The sequence below is a fragment of the Photinus pyralis genome, unplaced genomic scaffold (genome assembly GCF_008802855.1).
Source record: "Photinus pyralis isolate 1611_PpyrPB1 unplaced genomic scaffold, Ppyr1.3 Ppyr1.4_LG4, whole genome shotgun sequence".
NCBI classification, from domain to species: domain Eukaryota; kingdom Metazoa; phylum Arthropoda; class Insecta; order Coleoptera; family Lampyridae; genus Photinus; species Photinus pyralis.
This window is the reverse complement of record NW_022170511.1, coordinates 22,061,415-22,083,227: the sequence shown is the minus strand read 5'-3', so window position 1 is coordinate 22,083,227 and position 21,813 is coordinate 22,061,415. Positions and strand designations below refer to the sequence as shown.

General features: G+C 36.1%; 1 protein-coding gene and 1 pseudogene across 3 annotated transcripts; one reads left to right on the top strand and one right to left on the bottom strand.

Annotated features, from left to right (window-relative positions):
- Positions 1-1,458: 1,458 nt before the first annotated feature.
- On the bottom strand, positions 1,459-19,369 carry LOC116167866 (tyrosine-protein phosphatase 10D-like). 3 transcript variants are annotated; one of them, XM_031483455.1, is made up of 17 exons: positions 18,356-19,369; positions 18,017-18,304; positions 17,650-17,970; positions 17,271-17,588; positions 16,907-17,227; positions 11,299-11,610; positions 10,999-11,250; positions 10,804-10,947; positions 10,579-10,684; positions 10,311-10,531; positions 10,188-10,261; positions 10,007-10,141; positions 9,831-9,956; positions 9,635-9,783; positions 9,448-9,583; positions 9,337-9,403; positions 1,459-1,800 (listed from the first exon to the last, which is right to left on the bottom strand). In XM_031483455.1, exons 1-17 carry the CDS (start codon positions 18,405-18,407, stop codon positions 1,712-1,714), a joined length of 3,111 nt encoding a protein of 1,036 aa, XP_031339315.1. In that variant the 5' UTR covers positions 18,408-19,369; the 3' UTR covers positions 1,459-1,711. The 3 variants fall into 3 exon arrangements, with proteins under 3 accessions (XP_031339315.1, XP_031339316.1, XP_031339314.1); XM_031483456.1 differs by lacking the exon at positions 1,459-1,800 and adding an exon at positions 4,933-5,036 and having other exon boundaries at positions 10,579-10,681; positions 18,356-18,624; XM_031483454.1 differs by lacking the exon at positions 1,459-1,800 and adding an exon at positions 4,933-5,036 and having other exon boundaries at positions 18,356-18,623.
- LOC116167870 lies at positions 2,766-4,755 on the top strand (annotated as a pseudogene).
- Positions 19,370-21,813: the final 2,444 nt, after the last annotated feature.

The following is a 21,813-nucleotide window of genomic DNA, read 5'->3' as shown; positions in this document are numbered from 1 at the left end:
TTAATTATAATAATTATAGACGGCTGTGGATTAAGTATATAATCAAAGAATATTGCAGGAGAATGTCATTTGTAACTTACGTCACCTGTCACTGTCATTTGTCGTTCACTTTCGCGTTAGATGCAGTTAAACAATAAAGAATACCAGGAGCATTACTTAGGTTCACGTTTATGGTATAACTTACTCAGGTTGTATACAAGAGAGAGTGGGACAGAAGTCGACCATTTGCAAAATCCACTTATGACTCACTTTTGTTGTAGTTTTTGCAGTGACATAAAATAATGGTTAGTTGTTGTGCTTGTGGTTGCTCCAAAACGGAAAAAAATAAAAGTTTGGGAATTACATTTCATGTCTGAGTATTGATACCAATATTATTTTTATATAGTACATGTAAATTTACAAATTTTTTATCGGAATGTAGTTTGAGGTTAGTTAAACAAAAGTCATAGGCGGAGTAGACACATGGAGGTTTAGATTGTTTTCGTGTAAAATTCTTTATAATTGTATTCTTCTACAAGTGTAAGGTAGCTACGCCACTGGAACAGGAAACTACTGTCCGCCATTTGCAAAAGCCATCGCGGTCTCACGTAGGCCTAAATAATATAATATAAACCCCAAAGCAAAATTTAAAAAAGCTGTTAAAAAAGGTAAACAAAATCATAAACGTCAAATCCGAAAAAACGTCAGACTCTCGCGCAAGGTTGCCAGCTCACTTCTACGTGATTGGTTGTAGGTTCGTGACGTATTTAGACTGAAGCGTTTCAAATTCGGACTTAAACACAGCTTTTCAATAATTTATTTTGGGTTTATTTTACTCGCAAACAAAAATTGAGGACACACGGGTCTTTTTATTTTTAATGTACTTTATAGATCAGAAACAAAAAATGAAACCAGGATGCCCCCATTGCTGAATTTACATGAGCGTTAGGTTTTAGTAGTAGAATCAAATGTCAAAATTTCAGTGAAATAACTTGACCGGTGTTGGTTGCGCGACTCGAAACGAACATTATTGCAAAATGGCACAGAAACAACGTAAATGGAACGCAGCGAGGGTACTGGGTCGACAGGTATACTTAACTGCACTTCAGAAGTGGATGCAATGCAAGAACAGAAGAATTCACTTCAAATCAAGGCCAGTTGGCAGTTGCTCCAGTAAAAGTAAAATTAGTTGGCTAGATCTATGAGATGCTAATCGTTCAAGATCCATCCAACGGCAAAGACGTCATCACAGAAGAGTGAGGAGTGTAGGTAACAAATTTAGCAGATTGTGTCGGGCTCATTTTGATAGTAGAAGTCGTCTTTAAAGAAACAGACGGTCGCTCAAATTCTGGAGTAGGTACAACAAAGGTTTGACGGCACCATTAAACAATGGTTACCCTTTTGGTACCAGTTCAAGAAAGTACACAAACACTTTGGGTTACATTTAACATAACAAACTACATTATTAAAAATATATTCTGCACTTTATTTACAATAAATACATTAAAATAGATTGTATGTACTCAATTTTTTAACAATAAATATAGGTACCTACTCTCATCAATTTGTAACAAACTTCATACGACTTTTCTCTCGTAATAATATTACAAACTACATGGAAACAAATACTGAAAGCGTTATTATGTGTTAAACAATTAATGTTACCTTCCTACATATAAAAATCACAGCCAAGTTTTGTAGCTGAAAAATTTCGTGATTAATCTTGCATGTTTTAAAACTGGCTTTCTGTAATGGTATGCTCGTTCAATTCTTTTTTAATATCCTCTACATTCTCATATATAGGTTCCATATTTGTTCGTCCTATAAATAAACAAAAATTATTTTAATTCATGTTGATTATCAGAGATCAGATGGTAGGACAAGAAGGAATCGATGATATATGATGTTGATGTCATTAGAAACAAGTTAATCAATCACCACAAGTTAGAATAATGTAAAGTTTTACCAAACAAGTGGCATTATATTTATTTCCTATAAGGTTGACTCTCATAATTGGATCTTCTAGAAATGCTCAATATAGATTTGATATCAGAGCAACAAATAACTTGTATCATTGTGAGTTGGAGTAATGGGAGTCATTTTCAACATCCATTATAAAATAGAGCCGTTTTGCCAGGCTTTGTTATACGTTTTTGTAATTGTTTCTTGAAATTTAGTTTGTGCTTTGTAACTGATCAAAATATGATATCTGGAAACGAATTTAAGTAGTAAGTCAACAATCAAAATAACTAGTAATATACAGGGTGTTGCATTTAAAATAATATAGCCGGTATATTTCAGTTTATCACAGATATGTACCTACATTTTTAACAGCCCTACACAATTCTTATATACAATCGACCGTTCTGGTAATTTTTCCTAACCCTGTATATGCTATTATGGTCATTTTGTTCCCGAACATTCTTGAACGCGCGCCTCGAAAATAATTCAGTATTCTAGAAACATGGTTTTTAAAATGCGAAGGATATGAAATTGTATATAAATTATAGAAACATTTCGTTCTTGTGACAAGCGGATCAAATCATGAGAAGAAATAATTCATTCCATATTTCTAGAATATTCCTGCATTTGCTAGGCGCGCGTTTCGTATTCCATCAATCACATTTTATAGACGTTCTAGAAAGTTCGAGACCGCTCGTGAACAATCGGCCTCCGCATATATAAGCGTTTCGAGGCGCGCAACTTCATAACAGTTCAAAACTTGAGCGAGTGAACATATAAACTAACGATACATTTGTGCGTACTTATTGTGACTATAAGTGTGAATAAGAAATTATTCGTGATATTTTGAAGAAAAAATGGTTAAAGTACCAGCGATTGGAATTGATTTGGGTACGACCTACTCCTGCGTAGGCGTGTGGCAAAATGGAAAGGTGGAAATCATCGCCAACGACCAAGGAAACAGAACAACGCCAAGTTACGTGGCCTTTACAGACACCGAAAGGCTCATCGGCGATGCGGCCAAAAATCAAGTTACCATGAATCCCCACAACACCATCTTCGACGCGAAAAGACTCATCGGCCGAAAATACGACGATCCAAAAATCCAACAAGACATGAAGCACTGGCCTTTCAAGGTGATAAGTGATGGGGGTAAGCCGAAAGTGGAAGTTAATTTTAAGGGCGAAACAAAAAAATTCGCCCCAGAAGAAGTAAGTTCAATGGTACTCACGAAAATGAGAGAAACGGCTGAGGCTTACTTGGGCACCTCAGTCAAAGACGCCGTTATTACTGTACCGGCATATTTCAACGACTCCCAGAGGCAAGCTACAAAAGATGCTGGTGTTATAGCCGGATTAAACGTCTTGAGAATTATCAACGAACCTACGGCCGCCGCTCTTGCTTATGGCCTGGATAAAAACCTCAAAGGTGAGCGCAACGTTCTCATTTTTGATTTGGGCGGTGGCACCTTCGATGTATCCATACTTACCATCGACGAAGGCTCGTTGTTTGAAGTGCGATCTACTGCTGGCGACACTCATCTCGGAGGAGAAGACTTTGACAACCGTCTAGTTGACCACTTTGTCGAAGAATTTCAAAAGAAATATAGGAAAGATATACGTAACAACCCGAGAGCTTTACGTCGTCTGCGTACAGCTGCGGAAAGAGCAAAACGAACATTGTCATCCGGCACCGAGGCAACTTTAGAAATTGACGCTTTATTTGATGGTATCGATTTCTACACGAAGATCTCCAGAGCTCGCTTTGAAGAATTGTGCTCCGATTTATTCCGTGGAACACTACAACCCGTTGAGAAAGCACTCGCAGATGCAAAAATGGACAAGGCGGGATCAATTCACGATGTTGTACTTGTCGGTGGCTCTACTCGAATTCCAAAGATTCAATCGCTTCTGCAAAATTATTTCTGTGGCAAGCAGTTGAATCTATCAATAAATCCAGATGAAGCTGTTGCTTATGGTGCAGCAGTGCAAGCAGCAGTCCTTAGCGGCGACACAAGCGATAAAATACAAGATGTTCTACTGGTCGATGTCACTCCCCTCTCCATGGGCATCGAAACTGCCGGCGGTGTCATGACGAAAATCATCGAACGCAACTCTCGCATCCCATGCAAGCAAACCCAAACATTCACAACTCCGATAATCAGTCTGGAGTTACGATTCAAGTATTCGAGGGCGAACGAGCCATGACAAAGGATAACAATTTACTTGGCAATTTTGACTTGTCCGGAATTCCACCAGCACCGCGAGGTGTTCCCAAAATCGAAGTTACCTTCGACATGGATGCTAACGGCATACTAAACGTTTCCGCCAAGGACACCAGCTCCGGAATATCGCAACAAATTACAATTAAGAACGACAAAGGCCGTCTATCGCAGAGAGACATCGACCAAATGGTGGCGGATGCTGAGAAATACAAAGAGGAGGATGAAAAGCAACGAGCCCGAATTGCAGCCCGCAATCAACTGGAAGGTTACGTTTTCAATTTAAAACAAGCGCTTAGTGACGTTGGTGATAAACTATCAGCAGAAGATAAACAAACAGTGGAAAGTGCATGTGCTGGATGCTTAAAATGGTTGGACAATAACTTACTTGCGGAGAAAGAGGAGTACGAAGATCAACAGAAACAGCTTACAAATTTATGCAGCCCAATGATGTCCAAGTTATACGCATCAGGTGGTGTGGGACAGCAAAATGGACCTATGCCAGGAAACTGTGGTCAACAAGCGGGGCGATTTAACACGCAAGGCCCAACGATTGAAGAAGTCGATTAAAGCATTTTAGTGTGGGTACCTACTTGACTGTGATTGATTTTGTACATATTTTATTATTAAGACTGTAATAATAAATTATTTTCTGTTAGTATAAAATGTTTTATTACATAAACAACATATCCAGATTTCGAAAATTATTTTGGGCCACGAGTGCGTCAGCAGTTTGTGACACTTTCCTTCATACAATTTTAATAGCAGACATTAAGAATAAGTTAATATGTAGAAGGTGCGTAACAAAAATGGAGTAGGGGGGTCTGTTGGAAAGCAGCAGTGACGTACCGGGTGACCAAATAATGGCATACGGCTGAAAATAAGAAATTTTTGCAACGATATAAGTTATGCGAAATTATCACACTACTTACTTGGAATTAAAATCTTTGGGCATTGTTTAAATAAACAATGCTTTTTGGGGAAATCTTCAAGGATTGCGCAAGTAGACTAAGCAAAATACAGAATTTGTTGTACACACAAAATCCCGCAACGAGCAATTATCTGCAAATTTTTGAAAAGAACAATTTATTTTTTGTGACTTCCGGTTTGGCCTGTAATTGCCGTCATCTACCTACCAAACTTTTTAATAAAACATCCCGTATGTTTTTTTTATTCTTCAATACAGAATAAATTAATTATATTCATGTCCGGGACCGGCTTTATATATGTGTAAGCGATGTAACCCTCCGCTTACGGGGCAGACAAGAAGGGGCGCAAAATTACTCAAATTTAGTGACTGACGAATCACGGATGTAAAACACCGACGGAGTTTTCTATTTTTAAGATCAAACGATCACGATATAACATAAATTGAAAAAATTCCTAATATAGTAAGAAAGTATGTAGCGCATATTCCAAAAATCCCGATAGATATCGAGGCGCCATAAAAGATTAGTAATCGGCGATAAAGAACAAACGCGGTTGTGATGTAATCTTTCCGGAAAATGTGATGTGTTTTGTTATAGAATGTTCAAGACCATTCGGGAGCACTCGAAACATTGTTTAAATTAAAGCAAAGAGTACCCATAATAAATTAATAAGAGATACAGCGCAATGGTATAAACGCGTGTTGGCTATAAGAACTCGCCCGCTAGGATTCCAAAAGCGGGCCCTCGCGTAGAGGTGGCCAGAACTAACCGCCTCTTTAAATATTGGCGCGTATTGAAAATTTACAGAATTCTTTATAGAATTTCGGTTTAAAATATTTGCGCGGTTGTCACATTTAATTTTCTTTCTTATTGGCTGTATAAAATGTGGACATGATATAATTAGAAAACATTACTTAAGTATAAAAGAAATCAGCATCAGTACCTATTGTTAATTACATTGGTATTTTCCTGTTTAGTGGGCGTCTATTGAATACACAGTAATTACTATTTAATTTAATAACCAAAACAGGTACAATAAAATTGTAAAAATGTAAGTTAAATTTGTTATTATTCATCCTTTTTAGATAGTCTACTACAGTAAAGTTAAAGTAGACAACATATTTCATAAAATTGGATTTTATGATGAGCATAGCGATTGTTTTACAGGAAATTTTGTTTGCTTTAATTTTGTATAGATGCCTACATACGCTGAGTTGTTTAATCATTAACAATCAATCATTACAATGCAATAATCCTTATGTCCTCAGAAAAAAAAACATCAGTCTAATCGAATAATCAGTCAAAATATATAGTGCAGTTAAATAATAAATTAATAAATCTGCACCCGTCGAATAAATTTAATTAAATATTTACACGTTATTCTCATTTAAACAATTCAATAAAAAAAATACTCTCGACCCGCATTTTAAGCTGCAGCACTAGCGCGCATCGGTCTCCTAGCAACTAAGCGTCGTACACATGTTTGTCACCATTGGTTAGTAGCGGAAAAACACATAAGTATATGTATTTAAATTTGCCGCTCAACTTAAGGCACTGCGCATTCTGCTAGTGATTCATCCATCTAAACGATTGATAATGCAGTGTATGTTCTCATTTTTGAAAACAACATTGGCTTCCACTCCAAGTATAGGATTTCTGGAGCGTTTAAATATCTCCGGAAGGCGTGGGTCGATCGGACTGAAATGTAATGAGATTAAAGGGGACATTAGTCACATCGACTGGTAAAAAATATGGTCCAAATCGGTCAAGTAGTTTTTCAGTTATCGCAAAGAAACCATTTTTAAAGAGGTGGGGTTGCGTCAGGGGTTGCGTTGGTCCACAGTTCACATTTTTAACTGATTTTAACGATTCGATCACAACTATAATCCAATTGAGGCAGTTTATTTTGGATTTATTATATTGTTTATAGTTTGGCCGGTAAAAATTAAAAAGTGATTGCAACATTTTTTCCGGGAATCTTTCATTATCTTTTGTACAATAAATGCTATAAAACGTCTATTGCCCTTTTTTTTAAAAAAATGTTCGTTTATATTTCCGCGCAAGTCGGAAGTAAATATCGTTCGTTAGACTACTTCCTCTAACTAAACGATCTATATAGTTCGGTCGACTTTTCCATACGTCCGTCGACGGTAGGGCGACGAACAGTGTGTACAAAGGGCAGAGACGTAATCAAAGCGAGCTTATTACTCGCGATTACTGGGAATACACAATACACACTAAAAAATCTATTAATTACCGCTCAATAAACGGCTTATTGTTACATGAAGAACATATCTTCGCACCTATGAATCAAACCAACAAGCGTTCGGACCTTAATAAATTGTGCCATAAGCGTAGAATGGAATAACATATCTCAAACATCATACATTTCAAGGAATAATAGATACCTAAATAAGTACAAGCAAACACTAAACATTTGGCAACGCTGGGATTTGTGCAATGATATTTGTAAACTTCTAAACAAGTAGTTGCCTTGAAATAGCCCCTTAGGCGTAGCGTACGCCAATAAAATTGAGAAAAAGCAGTAACATTTGTTAGGCAACACAGAATACATATGCAACACTATTCTCTATGCCGTTGAATCTCTTATTATGGATACTCTTTGATTAAAGTATTTGAACAATGCTTTGGCCAAGAAAGAATTTTAAAGGCAACTCTCATTTGTCGCGTGTAATGTTAGTTGCCTATTAATACAGGCCATTTGTGCTCAAACGGGCATCTAGCGGGAAAGTTGTGGGGTAGTTTTGATTTCTTTGATTCTACATGTTTTTTGTGGTGCTGAATCCGAATCTAAGGTTTGCCAACAAAATTTCATGACACAACATTGAAAAAAATACAAAAGAAGTTGAAAAAGATATTTTTTTGGCAGTTTTGTGCTTACAACTTGAAAACTATCAACTTTTCGAAAATAACCTCCCTATTCAAAATGAAAGTACTTAAAATTTCCTACAGACCCCACTATTTAGTTTTTTTCCTCGATGAACCGTTCGGGCTCGAGCGCCAGTTGAAAATTGGCGTATTTCGGCTGTATCCCCAAATACTCATCATTTATTATTATTTTATTATTATTCTGTGCAAATAATATAAATCCCGTGCTTTTCATTGTCTACCGGTCTCAAAAGATTTTATAACTGTTCCGTCTGGTATAAAACTCTCCCACTCCTTCACAGATGAGCCAAGGCCCATTTCGTCCCCGTGTACCTACGTTTGCAGTCTTGAGGCCCCCCTCCCATACACATACATACACAAGCGCACAAAGTTACACAGATGGACGGACGGACAGTCCAAAATCATGAACTCGCTTTTTGTCGCTGGTTAACATGTAAACAGAAAAGAAATAAATCAGGTTCAGTTGTTAGCAGACAAATTTAAGCTGGGGTAACCTGCGTTACCCCACTCCGAGGTGTACGTGATTCTTCAGAACACCGAAACAGGAGGAATAATGCCGTTGAATAGGAAATTAATATACCTCTTTTGCCATTTGAATTTTTTGAATTAATAATGACCACAGCACCACTTTCCCAAATTCAACAATAATTATCCAAACATGCTATGGTAGGGTTTTGTGATTTCTTTATCTGGTTCGGAAGAAAGTGGGAATAATTTTAGATAGCACAGTATAAGTATTATATATTATAAATAATATAATAATATGATTGATGATAATATGATGACTGTTGTTCGTTAGAAATTAACTTTTCATACAATTCTGGACTACAATAAACACCTTGAACGTTATGAAAATGAGAAAAAAACACCCTTACCTACATATAAAATTCAAATAATAGTAGGTAAATGCAAGGAATTCACTTATTGACAACGCTTAATATTAATTTAGGGCTTTAGTGCGAAAAAACTATGTTTTGTGGAGACAGCCGAAATACGCCAATTTTCAACTGGCGCTTGAGCCCGAACGGTTTATCGAGGAAAAAAACTAAATAGTGGAATTCAATGTTGCGTCATGAAATTTTGTTAGCAAGCCTCACCCCAAAAAACATATAGAATCGAAGAAATCAAAACTACCCCACAACTTTCCTGGTAAAAATACAATTGAACTGGATTATATAGCATTCCATGCATTGAAATTTTATTAAAAAGTTCGCTTAGTCGTTTCAACCTACCTCAAGACTGTTTCTACAATGTTTACGTGTCAACGTGAACTTGAAGAAACGTTTCCCCGACGTCTCAATTCACAACCTTTAATGAGCTTAACTAATTACTTACCATTACTAACAGGTAGCGGATTTTCAATCGCATCATTTATACAGCTATGTATGTACAAATATTGCTTCTAAAATAACCTGTCAGTTTAGAAAGATCACCATTGGAACTCACCTCAGTTTGAACCATATTTTTCCTATCCCTTCGCAAATTTAAAACTGTATTGAAAATATCAATATCTTTATTATCATGTATAGCTTGTAATAGTATATCTAAAGCTATTAGAGTACCCGTCCTACCAACCCCTGCACTGCAATACAAATGACATTTGAAAATCGCACAAGCATCGCTAAAAAATCACCTGCAATGCAGTACTATCGGCGCGGACGTTTTTTCGGCGTATTCCCTCATTAACTGACAGAACTCGAGCATGATTTCTGTTCCGTTGGGACACCCAAAATCGGGCCAGTCTGTAAACTGAAGGTGTGTGATCGTCCATTGCTTTATCTCCTACAATGAGACTAAAGGAAACAATTTTTAACGTGCGAGTCGTTTACATTTTGAATTGTTATAGTTCGAACGATGTAAGTGTTAAAATTCAATTCGGTGCAGCAGCGTATTGTAAAGCCGTTTGCCAACTCCATATTCTCGTGGTTATTAGGGAAGTATTTATAACATTTATCCTAAAAGATTAACCAAATGGTAACAATCAAAATTCCATCATTGCACATACTTTGTTTTGTTCAACAAATTGAGCTACCATTACGATCAAAGACACATTCTCCTGAATCACCATTTTCCAGAAGTCAATCACAGTCTGCTCTAATGGCCCTTGTGTAGCAATGTACTCAACATTACCAGTAAAGCCCTTCAAGACAAAAATTTATTGTGTATATATAAACAGGAGAATCAACCTGTATGTAAGAAGCATTGATATAGTCCGTACCAGAATCGTCAACTTCCTTTAAAATGACTCGCGAGTGATCATCTACGGAATGTTCCTTTACATTTACATATGCGAAAGCAAAGAGACTTACAGGCGATAACGTTCGTGTATCGATTTCTCTTTTTGTTTTGTGCCATTACACCAACAGAGTTGCTCAACGTTATTTCATTGCTTTTACTTGTAAGCAGCATGTATTCGTGCTTTAATTTCTCCGCATCACCGTTCAGTTCACTGTAATACTGTGGGAATCCTTTAATCGATATCGGAATTGGTGACAATGGTATTGACTTCACCGATTCTTTTGCCATGGCCCTAAATGTTATTTTGAATACTTCTGTTATGTAGGCTTGTTTAGTTACCATTTCCTTCTCTTCCTCCATAATATACAAACGCTTACTAATAACATTGCACTACCGAGTACGCCAAAGATTGAGCCTAATATGAGTGCAGTTGAGTTGTAATCTTCTAAAACATGAAAAATGTCTGCATTATTTGTTTGATCATTTACAGTCGCGCGAATCGATACTCGAAAGTAGTAGCTGGTGCATGGTGTGAACTAAATGGCATACTAAAATTGTACCAACCTGTTAGTTGGAATGTGACACTACCAGTATCTCTGTAGCCATCCTTCGTAAACCCTCTAACTTTTAACGCATATAATACATTTGTGTGCAATGCATACTGGTCCTCTTCGCCTATTACACAGGTGTACACTGACTTGCTGCCATCTGTAATTATAGATATACATAAGTGCAAGTGCGATTGGAGTAAGGTTGTACTTAAGAACGGATTCCAAAACTTAGGTGTTAGCTCAAACGCATTAACGGCGAGTATTTCTGGCCACGTTGTACTGTCCCCTTTCCAAAATCCATATTTCGGTTCTTCCTCGTGAGGTGGCTGCCCGATTATAACAGAATAATATACCACATCACCCGCTATGTCATCGAACAGCTGCTTTGATATGTTTACTTTGGCCAGCGTTGGAGTTACTTGAGTTGGCTTTTGCAGAAGGTACACTCCAAGCGGTGGCACTGTGTTTCAACTGTAGTAGTACACGATGGTACAAGTTAATAACTTACCACCCGATGGGCTCGTAAAATATTGTACAGTAGGTGTGATAAAGTTTGTGGTAACCACCTGCACAGTTAACTCGTAGTGGTATTCGGCCTGCACGTTTATTAAAAAATTATACTCGGGAATCAGCGAGTCTATGCTTTGTGTAACTTTGTGGGTTTCTTTGTCGGCTCGATTGCCAATCAGTATTACAGTTATTCGTTCAAAATGACCGTTCGTGTTGCAAGGAACTTGGAAATTAATGTTAATATGGCCGTTGTAGTACTCCTGTTGCTTGTTAATGAATACAATCTTTATGTCCCGTACCTCTTCTGATTCTAAATAAATGAGACGATTAGTGTCTGACTTCTCAAGGCTGATTTATGTCTTTAATTGTTAGTTAATCATTTACCTAGCTAGCAAGATTTTTGAGAGGGCCAAAAAAAAGATCATTTTTCTAAGATTTGAGGAGACTGGAGGTTTTGCTGCAAATTGAATTTTTTAAGGTCCATTTGGTTTTGAGACAGAAAATCTTTTATGCCACTTATCTATGTTTATCGAAAGGAGGGAATATTGAGTTTGTTTTCGTAACTTAAATTTGTTAAATATAGTTTTGGAAAAATGATGTTCATAAGGTAACATAATGCATCACAAAGTTCACATACTCGAGAAATTTAGTTGAGATAAGAGATGTGTTATCACTTGTCAGTTAAAAAACAAAATTATCACTGAGGAATTGCAATTTAGCTTATCAATCTATTGTACCTACTTAACAAATACCTACGTTTTAATTTAATTTAAAATTATGTGAATTGACAGTAAAAAAAAAGTTAAAGTTAATAAATACCTGCAAGGGTATTCGGGTGTTAATCTTCCAAACAATTTTTGAATGAGAGGGTGGCAATCTAGAGCAACTAACAAGAGAGCCAGGACAACACATCACCCACAAATCCATAGATCGACGAAAAATTATAACCTTTTGAGGCAGATTTCTATTTCCGTATGACTATAGGCAATAAGAGACAATAATTCGGGTGTTAATCTTCCAATCACACTTGGCGGACCTTTTTACAGAAATTTACCTAGCATTTTGCTTTCTATTAGCAACCACACTTATGAAAAATGCATCCTCCCTATCAATTGAACTGGCAAGTGTATGAAATGTAGGAACTTCACAAAGATTGCAATATAATAGTCCAGGCTATATATTTTTTTACAAAAAAATTAGTTGCCGGGCGAAACCGGGTTTTTCAGGCAGGTGAACTGAATAGAAATTGGGAAAAATAATTAAAACAGCTGAATTTTTCCGCGGGTGAAATCCCGCGGGTTGAAAGGGGTGGAAAGTGGTGTTTTGCAAATTGTGGCAAAATTATTAATTTTAGACGAAAATGTTAAATGTAAAAGTTACAGAGATTAAAAAAATGAGCAACTTTTGTATCTGCACTATTTTCACATAACCTCCAATTTTCCTAGAAAAACCGGAAGAAAACTGTTTTTTTCGTTTTTTATTCTCATTTTTGCGAAAAAATGTCGTAGGGGTCTGAAATTTGGAGGAAACATAGCCTGTTTTATGATAAAACAGAAAATAATTGTTTGGGCCCATAAAGTTGAACCGTTTCCAAGATCTCACGATTTCTGAAAAAAACCACTTCTTTTGCAAGGGGATGAAAAATCTATTTTTTTCATCGTGCAGAGGTGCGCGGGGTAGCAAAATTTTCGGGAAGGCTTATAAATTAATAAACAAAAATAAAAAAATATTATTCCTATAGCAAAAATTCGAGAAAATCGCCAAAAACTGGAAAAACAGTTTTAAAATGTACACGGTTGTTTGACATGATAAATCAACATTGTTGGATGTTAATAAAGATTTTTTCGAAATCTGATGTCTTCTTGCTTCTCTTTAATGTTTGCTTAATAATATTCTCTTTTGCTATCTTATGTTCAAATCTTTCTTATTTCTTTTATCTGCATTTTTACCGCAATAAAAGCAATTCGAAGTAAAATCGAATTCTTTTGCTTCCTGAACAATTTCTTTTTGTTCACTGAGTCTTCTTCCTGCCTGTTTTATGCTGATGCAATTGGGTTGGGCCTGTTGATAAACTTGCAAAATCTGCAATAAGAACGGTAGTTTTACCTGCTAAAGCAAATGATTTGAGATGTAAAACCAGGAATAGGTAAACTTTATGAGGATTTTATTCATAATTCCTGTAAATTAACCATCAACACGCCCAGCTTAATCCCATCAGCTGTAAAACAGGCAGGAAGAAGAGTCAGTGAACAAAAACAAATTGTTCAGGAAGCAAAAGAATTCGATTTTACTTCGAATTGCTTTTATTGCGGTAAAATAATAAGGATGTTTAATTAAGGCAGTTGGGCACTATGAAACAAAAGAAAATATTTTAGCAACATTAAAGAGGTGAGAGAAGACAGATTCCAAAAACTTTTTATTAACGCGGATCCAGTACCTACGTTAATTTATTTGCAAAAAAAGCTTATTTACCTACTTACGAAAATTTTGCTACCCCGCGCACCTTTGTACGATGTAAAAAAATAGATTTTTCATCCCTTTTAAAGAGAGGTGGTTTTTTTCAGAAATCGAGAGATCTGGGAAACGGTTCAACTTTACCGACCTAAAAATCGTATTTTAATACAAAATTTCAATTTTCATATAGAACATTTGACTAATGTCAATCTGTCAGTTATGACAGAGCCATTACAAACATTTAGCAATGTGACAGGTGCGGCCGGAAAAGTGACAGGTGCGGCCGGTAACGTGACAAGTGCGACCGGTAAAGTGACAGGCGGCAGGAAAAGCAATCTGGTCTGCCTTTGTCATGGAAACTAAACTTTCCTGACATAAAGAAATCGTCCTGAAATTTTTTATGCGCACTGAAAGAACAGTTTACTAATGATTAAAAAAAATTTAATTGCAGCAATAAAATATCTGACTTAAATAGGCGCCAAATCAGTTGCTTTGTTATGGCTATCAAAATGGTTTTGTTAAATTTTAGGGAATAGCGCATAGCTATGGTAAGTAAGTATATTTTCTTACCAGTAGCCTCCTGCATAATTAAGATTGATAGCTATATTATATTTATCTACTAGTGCTGACAAAATTTTTAATTGCCAGCATACTGTTCTTTAGTAACTCTTATTCATCACAATAGTTGCGATTAGCAGAAACTTTGGCTATACTATTGTAAGTGTACTAGTGGTTAGTATATTTTTTATTTGGCAGTATTCATGTTCTTTAATGACCCTTAGTCAGAAGATGAGTTGGGATTAGTAGATATGTATTAGCTTTAACTTGACTGCTATAATATGAATGCTAGTATGGTTAGCATATTTTTTATTTCCGGCTATAAAGTTGTCTAATAACCTCTAATCAAAAGAAAAGTTGTGATTAGTAGAAGCTTTATAGGGCCCACTTCACTTGAAGAGTCACAAGCGTAGAATGCTATATTAATGGCATTTGAATCACTTACTTAACTCGCTCTAAAAAAATTGAACCATAGGTACAAAAAAAAAATTATTTTTATGCATAAAAATAAATGTTTTTGTAGTATAGTTTATATATAAACGAAATAAAAAATATACAAGTAGGTATAGGCGCAGCTACCTAGTGAAACGAACTAAACGATATTCTAAACAGATAGAAAACTTATATTTACTAATTGAACATTAAAATAATGACAACGGAATATTACTCACCGAGTTACTCACTCTACATGTAAGTAAAGTAGTTATAAAAATAAAAACTCATTTGACTAAAAATTACACAGAAAAATACATTATTCAGTTATTGGAAAAAGTATGCCAATAAGAATGTCAACTTTACAAAGAAAAAAGATCCTTAATTAAATATCTAAAAAGTTTAAACAATCCAATATTTCAAAACACTGTGATAAACATTTTGTTATCATGCTTGACTATGGAATAAGTGTCAATATTTTCAATATCGTCTAAAAAGAGGCACACCTTGGTTTCTGTAAATTCAACCTCATAAGAAAAGCTGTGCGTATGAAATTCAACTACTTTCAACTTTTTACTAATAAAACATACCTGGTTTGAGTTATTTATTGATATTTTAAAAATGTTACCAAATTCAGGAACTGTTCACTGTTCACAAACCCACGCGTGAATGAACGATCCGCACTTCTGTTTGCTGATTGCACAAAAATTAATCTGCCATCTCGTCTGCCATCCACTTACAATGATTCATTTACAAATTGTAACAATTAAACAGTCTGCTAACACTTATTATACGCTTGAATTATTAGGAAAAACAATAAGAAATATAATTGCGACAACTATACGTGTACAAAATACTAGCTTAGCTTAAGCAAAGTGTTTCACTTAACTGGGAAACATAATGTTATTAGCTTATCGATGAAGTGCTACAATTAAACCGTTTACTAATGCTTATAATATGTCTGTATTGGATAAGCAATAATTCAAGAAATCTAATTGTGGTTACTACTAAATTGTGTAAAAAGACTCTCATACAAAAATGTTAGCTTAGAACAAGCAGGTTGACAAATTATCATTACAAAACACGGTCAGCAAAACTGATCCTTTTGCGGTTATTTTAGTACTCAATAATGGTAAATATATAAATTTGTTGTGGCTAAAAATTTCTAATTATGACAAGTATAGTATTTTCAATCAGCCGCTTTAATTGGCAGCGTTTTCTCAGTGCGTACTTTCTGTCAGGAAATTTTGGTTTCCATGACAGAGGTAGAACAGACTACGTTTCCTGGCGCTTGTCAATTTATCGGCCGCACCGTCACTTTACCGGCCGCATTTTTGACATTTCCAAATGTGTATAAATGTATAATGACTCCTGTCATCACAGACAGATTGACATTAATCAAAAGTTTTATATAAAAATTAAATTTTATATTAAAATACGATTTCGGGTAAAATTTAATACAAAACTCGTCACTAAAATGACATTACCTGACTTGGAAATTAAAGTACTCGGCCACAAATATTTCCTCGCGAGTAATGTATCATTTTCTGGACTTTTATGTAATAGCTATTTATATATCAAGTACATAAACTGGGTCTTTATGGACGAGCCGTTTATTTAGCCGAGCGAGCTTGCGAGCGAGGCACAAATAAACAAGGCGAGTCCCCATAAAGCCTATTTATGGACGCGATATATACAAAGCTTTATGTAGGACTGCAACAACAGATGTCATCTATATTATAAGTCTTATCTAGCCATTCATGAAAATACGAAGCGTTGCGTTGATTGCAGTTGCAGTAGATTGTCAATTAAGACACCGAACGTACGAATAAATCACTAGAACCAATATGTGGTTCAGTAACAATGTTAATTATGTATTTAACATTTCGATTAATTAGCAATATATATAGTTATAGTTCCACCAAGTCTACATTTTTCAAAACCAATTTACTTTGAATCGACTCCTAACTACGACTGTCACATTGACAGGCGGCCGTTTAACTTTATCATTATGGCCTAGGCCATATTATTGCAAATTATGGCCGCTAATAGCGACTATAATCATCGTATTATCAAGCAGTCGTACATAAATAACTATTACTGTACTGAATCAATGATTGACAAACAATTTACTCAGCCATTGTGAAAGCTCATATAATTACCTGAGTCACTCGTAACGACATTATACGGGTCGCTCAATGTGCCATTTTTTGCTTTTGTAGCGGCCTGTATTGCGATCGTGTAATTGTAATTGGGCGTGCCTTTTTCGAACCTGTAAGATAAAATGCTCGGACCGACGAAGTATTCGTAAGCGTTTGTATCCTTGGCGCACAGTGTAGGGATCAGATGGTTCGGACCGTTGTTCAATATGTGAAGGTAATACCCGACAATTTTGCCATTTTTTCTAACTGGTTCCTCCCATTCTATGGTAAACGCTCTTGCGGTTACTTTCGTCACGGTTTTTATTGTGGGAGATTCTGGAACTAAATCAGACAGTTTGTGTGCCCACTCACAGCTCGTACGTACTATGCTCGGGCGTTTGGAAGTTACCCACAACTGTAGCACTCTCTAAATTATCCGATACGCTTACAGATTTCAAGGCGATGGTATAATTAAACGCAGGTTGTAAGTTAATAAAGATAAAATGGTAGCTTGATGTATTCGTCGCAAGAGTCCCATGGGTAGAATTGGTTTGCGGCACCTGGTAGTCGGCCTGAGGATCTCCAAAAAGCTGAATATGAAAGTGGTCAATTGCTGCATTTGCCGGACATGGATACCTCCACCTTATGGCAACTCTCTTGTCGTCTATCAGATCAAAGACAACATCTTGCGGTTCACCGGGTACTACAATACAACAATATAATAACATAAATTAAAAGTCTTATATATATTACTAAAATCATACTTCCTCCAGTGGTTAACACTCGTTTCACTTCACTTCGTGGTCCATATGCAAATGTCTTCGCTTCAACAAACACCTCATATTCATAGTAGGAAAGCGCATCCGCAACAGTAAGACTGCTAATTTCAGGATCAGCTTCGTATTCTTGAGGAATACGATCGTCGAAGGAACAATTTTGGGGAATGTAATAACGTGCATTTTTTGGGGCCACGGTTATGCGGTACCGTGTTAATACACCGTTGATATTCGTAGGTGCCGCCCACTGAATAACAAACGACGTATTTGTAATGGAAGACACATTGTGGAGTGTTGGTGGGTCTGGTACTAAAATCAGTATAGTAAATAACCGATTTCAAATGGTGGTACCTACCTCCTTCCTTTGTCTCTATGGGTATGGAAGTGCTGGGATGCGATAATTGCCCATCGCTACCTTTAACAATTGCGACGCAAGTGTAATTGGTGCACGCGGTCATATTTTCGATTCTCACACTAATGAGATCTGCATTCACAATTTTTCTCATTTCTTGCCCACTTTCGGTTTTGCAATCGATTATCAGTTCTGAAAGATCGCACTGACTTTCTTCATCATTCAGCGCACATTCCAAAACTGCGAATGAGGTGCCTATTTCCGCCGTCTTACAGGTAGGTGGGGAGGGCTCTAAAAAATAATACTATGTAGGTACTGCATGTACAACTTGAGCCTGCTTACCTTTAGTAAACGCAATTGGGAACGTTACTCGAACGACGCTTGAAACGTTCATAGTAGCCACAAGCGACAAGTTGTAAACTTTACACCCAATAAATGGAAATATAATGTCGTGTGAGGGAAAAGACGTGTTTGCTGAATATAGTTGGCCAGTAGTATCAAATATGTCCAAATGAAGTGTAATGTTGCAATGATCAAAATTAGGTGCATTTTTCCATGTTACTGATACTACGTCATTTTCTTTGGTCACAGATACATCTTCTTTTCTTAATTCTGAAAAATAAATGTAATAGGGTCAGCAAAGACATTTATTTCTCGACGAGCTTGCTGTGACGTAGGACTTGTAAGTGTATTTTGGCCTATGTCTCGAGTTGACACAGCAATAGCGCGCGAGTTCTCCGTTCAATTTTTACGATCGCCTGGATCTTGTGAAGCGCGGTACAATTATAAAGTGTCTGTGGGTCTGAATTGTACTAAGGCCTAGTTAAATTCGTGTATAAAATTGTGCGAATAGTCGGAAATAAAATACGTAACGCAGTTTTAGTAAAAAAAAATTTCGATAGCGACCTTTCGCTTTAGTGCAGCCCGTAAACATATGCAAGTGTTTCATCGCTAAGTGATAACTCGGTTGTTACACGGCGAAAATGCTGGCATAAACAGGCTCTCCGTCCTAAAATAGTTTTCGTTGAAAATCAGAAACGTTTAAATAGTATTTAGAGTGGCATTCTGATGGCGAAAAAACTCCAATAATAAGCGGAAAAAGTATAGCGTGTGCAGGGTAGTTGGAATTTGACTTTTTGTATTCTTATGCACTATCAACAACTCGATTTACGTCCATGACGAAAGTTTTTAATGTAGCCGAGCCAAGCTTCATTATCCTGAAAATTTCGGACGAGAACGAGACATACAATTGTCACCTGTATCAAAGCGGGTCTCAAGGGTTCTACCGTATCACCCCACAGCGAACCAGTTTTTCAATTTTTCGTGGAGGGAGCCTTTTTCAAGGGAGGGTCGTACTATTCCTAACACGAAGTAAAACACCGATTTCAGTGTTATCTGCAAATTTTTTTGATTTTTTGAGTATTGGTCGGTAAGAGTTTGTAGTAAATAAAAATAAATAAATAAATAAAATAAACGTTAACTAACATTGATACATGAACATACTTATTAGCTCAACTCCGTTTCGACAGACCTTTGTAGAGGGTGGTTCAAATTCGTCGCTCACTATATTGCGATGAATGTAAAACTTCTGATTTAAAATGTTTTTTTGTAAATTTATGTAAAAGTATAGTGCGACACGTCATTATTTTTCTTTATGTGTCCTCTTATCTCATTCCGTACAAATCCAATATGGCGTCCATAAAAAATAAGAAAGTATAGTAACCTGTACTATTTCTAGCGTGCTATGGAAATTCTGATAACAGATTCAGATTCTCCGAAAAAAGTGCCCATAGAAGGTGTCCATTTCCGCCCGTTTAAGCTAAGGAAAATGAGAATGAACTTTGACATTTTCAGTTTTTCGGTGACGTTACAATTGAAAGATTTTTCAAAAATTTCAAAAGCGTTTACGAGTCACAAAAAAGGGCAACTTTGATCCAATTTAACCTACAGTGTATCTCTCACGGTTGCGGAGAATCGGAGATTCCAATGGTGATCCACGAATTTGAACCACCCTGTACATTACAATAAAGTACAATAACAATGTACATGATCCGTCCCAATTTTGCAATAACGATCATAGAATCATAGAATTCATGAGCACCCTGTATTTATATACATTGTACAGGGCGTGTAAAAGGTAACAAAAATAATAAAATAACGACTTTACTGTTCTTTGATACAATCTTTTAATTTAAAAAATTCATATCGAAGGTAAGGAGCGTAACAAATTCCAACCTGACGAAGTTACAAAAATGTTTATGTTACCTCGGTTTTCGAGTGTTGCATTTCTGACTGAGAAAAAAGCGAGGAAAAAAGTAGTAGAGTGTAGTAGCGAGAGTTGAAACTCGGGACGCGAACTATGGTTACAATGACTTCAAAATGAGATCTCCATTGAAAAATGGCGTACAGTCGTCATCTTGGAAGTTAGAACTGTCAAATTTTATGTCAAAAAGTAGTTATACACCCACAGAATAAGACCTTTACAGAACAGAAACATAAATGGCGCTAAATTGTCACTGATTACAGCGTTTCCCGTGGTTGTACGGAGAACTATTTATCGCAGACTCAAATATTTTTTTGCAAAACCTGTAATTTTGCTCTTTACAGGAAATATTTTTACCGTCGATTTTATACGTACACATAGTTTTACACATGTCAATTTTGACTTTTGAAAGATTTAAAATATGAACAAGTTATGTGACCGTAAATAGTGTTGTGTGGCGGATTGTAACGATAAAATATCAAAAAGGCATCGTTTCTCATATTTTGAAACAGATTGTTTTGTGCTTGAAACGCGAAGAGGATTGAAATGTGCTGTTCTTTCTCTCCTATTTATGCAAGGTATGGAATTTATAAATTACCAACGGTATAGGCGCAAAAGGGTGTAGACTTGAGTTTTATATTATAGACGTAGATACTTATATTGTAATTCCTTTTAGACAATGAATACAAAATACGTTTTAGATAATTCAACAACTTCCACCCTCGCTTCTCAAGTAACAAGTAAGCACCAGGATCAAGTTAACATTTGTTGTCAAAAACTTGTGTGACAATTTGCTGAAACGGTTTTATTACCTCTTGGAACAAGAAATTTAGTTCTAAAGATATTTTTTAACAAAAATATGTAGTCCAAACAGCAATTAAAACCAAATATTTCGTACGACAAATTGTTATGTAAGGATCTTTCTTCAAAGTGTTAACATCTACAAACCGTAAGTTCCACTCACTTCTGAGTTTTATACAATATGTAATTTGTAAACATGTAATTTAAGTTCTCTGTGTTAAATAATGTAATGTGATTGTATCTAAATACACTTTAATGTAACAACTGTGTATTCTTTATCAATATTTATGATTTATATCGAATTTGGGAAATTACTTCATGACTTTAGAAGCTGGTCACCAGATGGCGCTACTCTGATTTCGATGCTTTAGTTCACAGTACACCCACCAGGCTCCGCCAAAATACCATACAAATTAAAGTCACTAGATATAGAAAGTACCGCAATCATCCGCCATTTTTGGGCAAATTTGCTGCCAACTTGAAAAAATTGACAAATAAAATCTGAATAGCTGTCATTTTTTATAACCTAACTTCATAGTACTGTCATGTTTTATAAAAATATATACAGATATCTCCAAACAGGTGGAACAATCCCTAACATTAAAGTTACTAAAATCTGGTAACTTCCGCCATTTTTGGGCAAAAATCATGCGTTCTCTCTCTAACACACGAGCCCAATGGATTGCGGTACTTTCTATATTTAGTGACTTTAATACAAATTTGTAACATTGCTGTT

What these genes read in the sequence shown, in the direction of transcription:
- LOC116167866 (XM_031483454.1), bottom strand. Translation starts at nt 18,407, where the DNA reads ATGAACGTTTCAAGCGTCGTTCGAGTAACGTTCCCAATTGCGTTTACT. An exon ending in AGTGTTAACCACTGGAGGAA is followed by an intron (nt 17,589 to 17,649) that starts GTATGATTTTAG and finishes GTTGTATTGTAG; the next exon opens with TACCCGGTGAACCGCAAGAT. An exon ending in CCGATAGTACTGCATTGCAG is followed by an intron (nt 9,584 to 9,634) that starts GTGATTTTTTAG and finishes TTTGTATTGCAG; the next exon opens with TGCAGGGGTTGGTAGGACGG.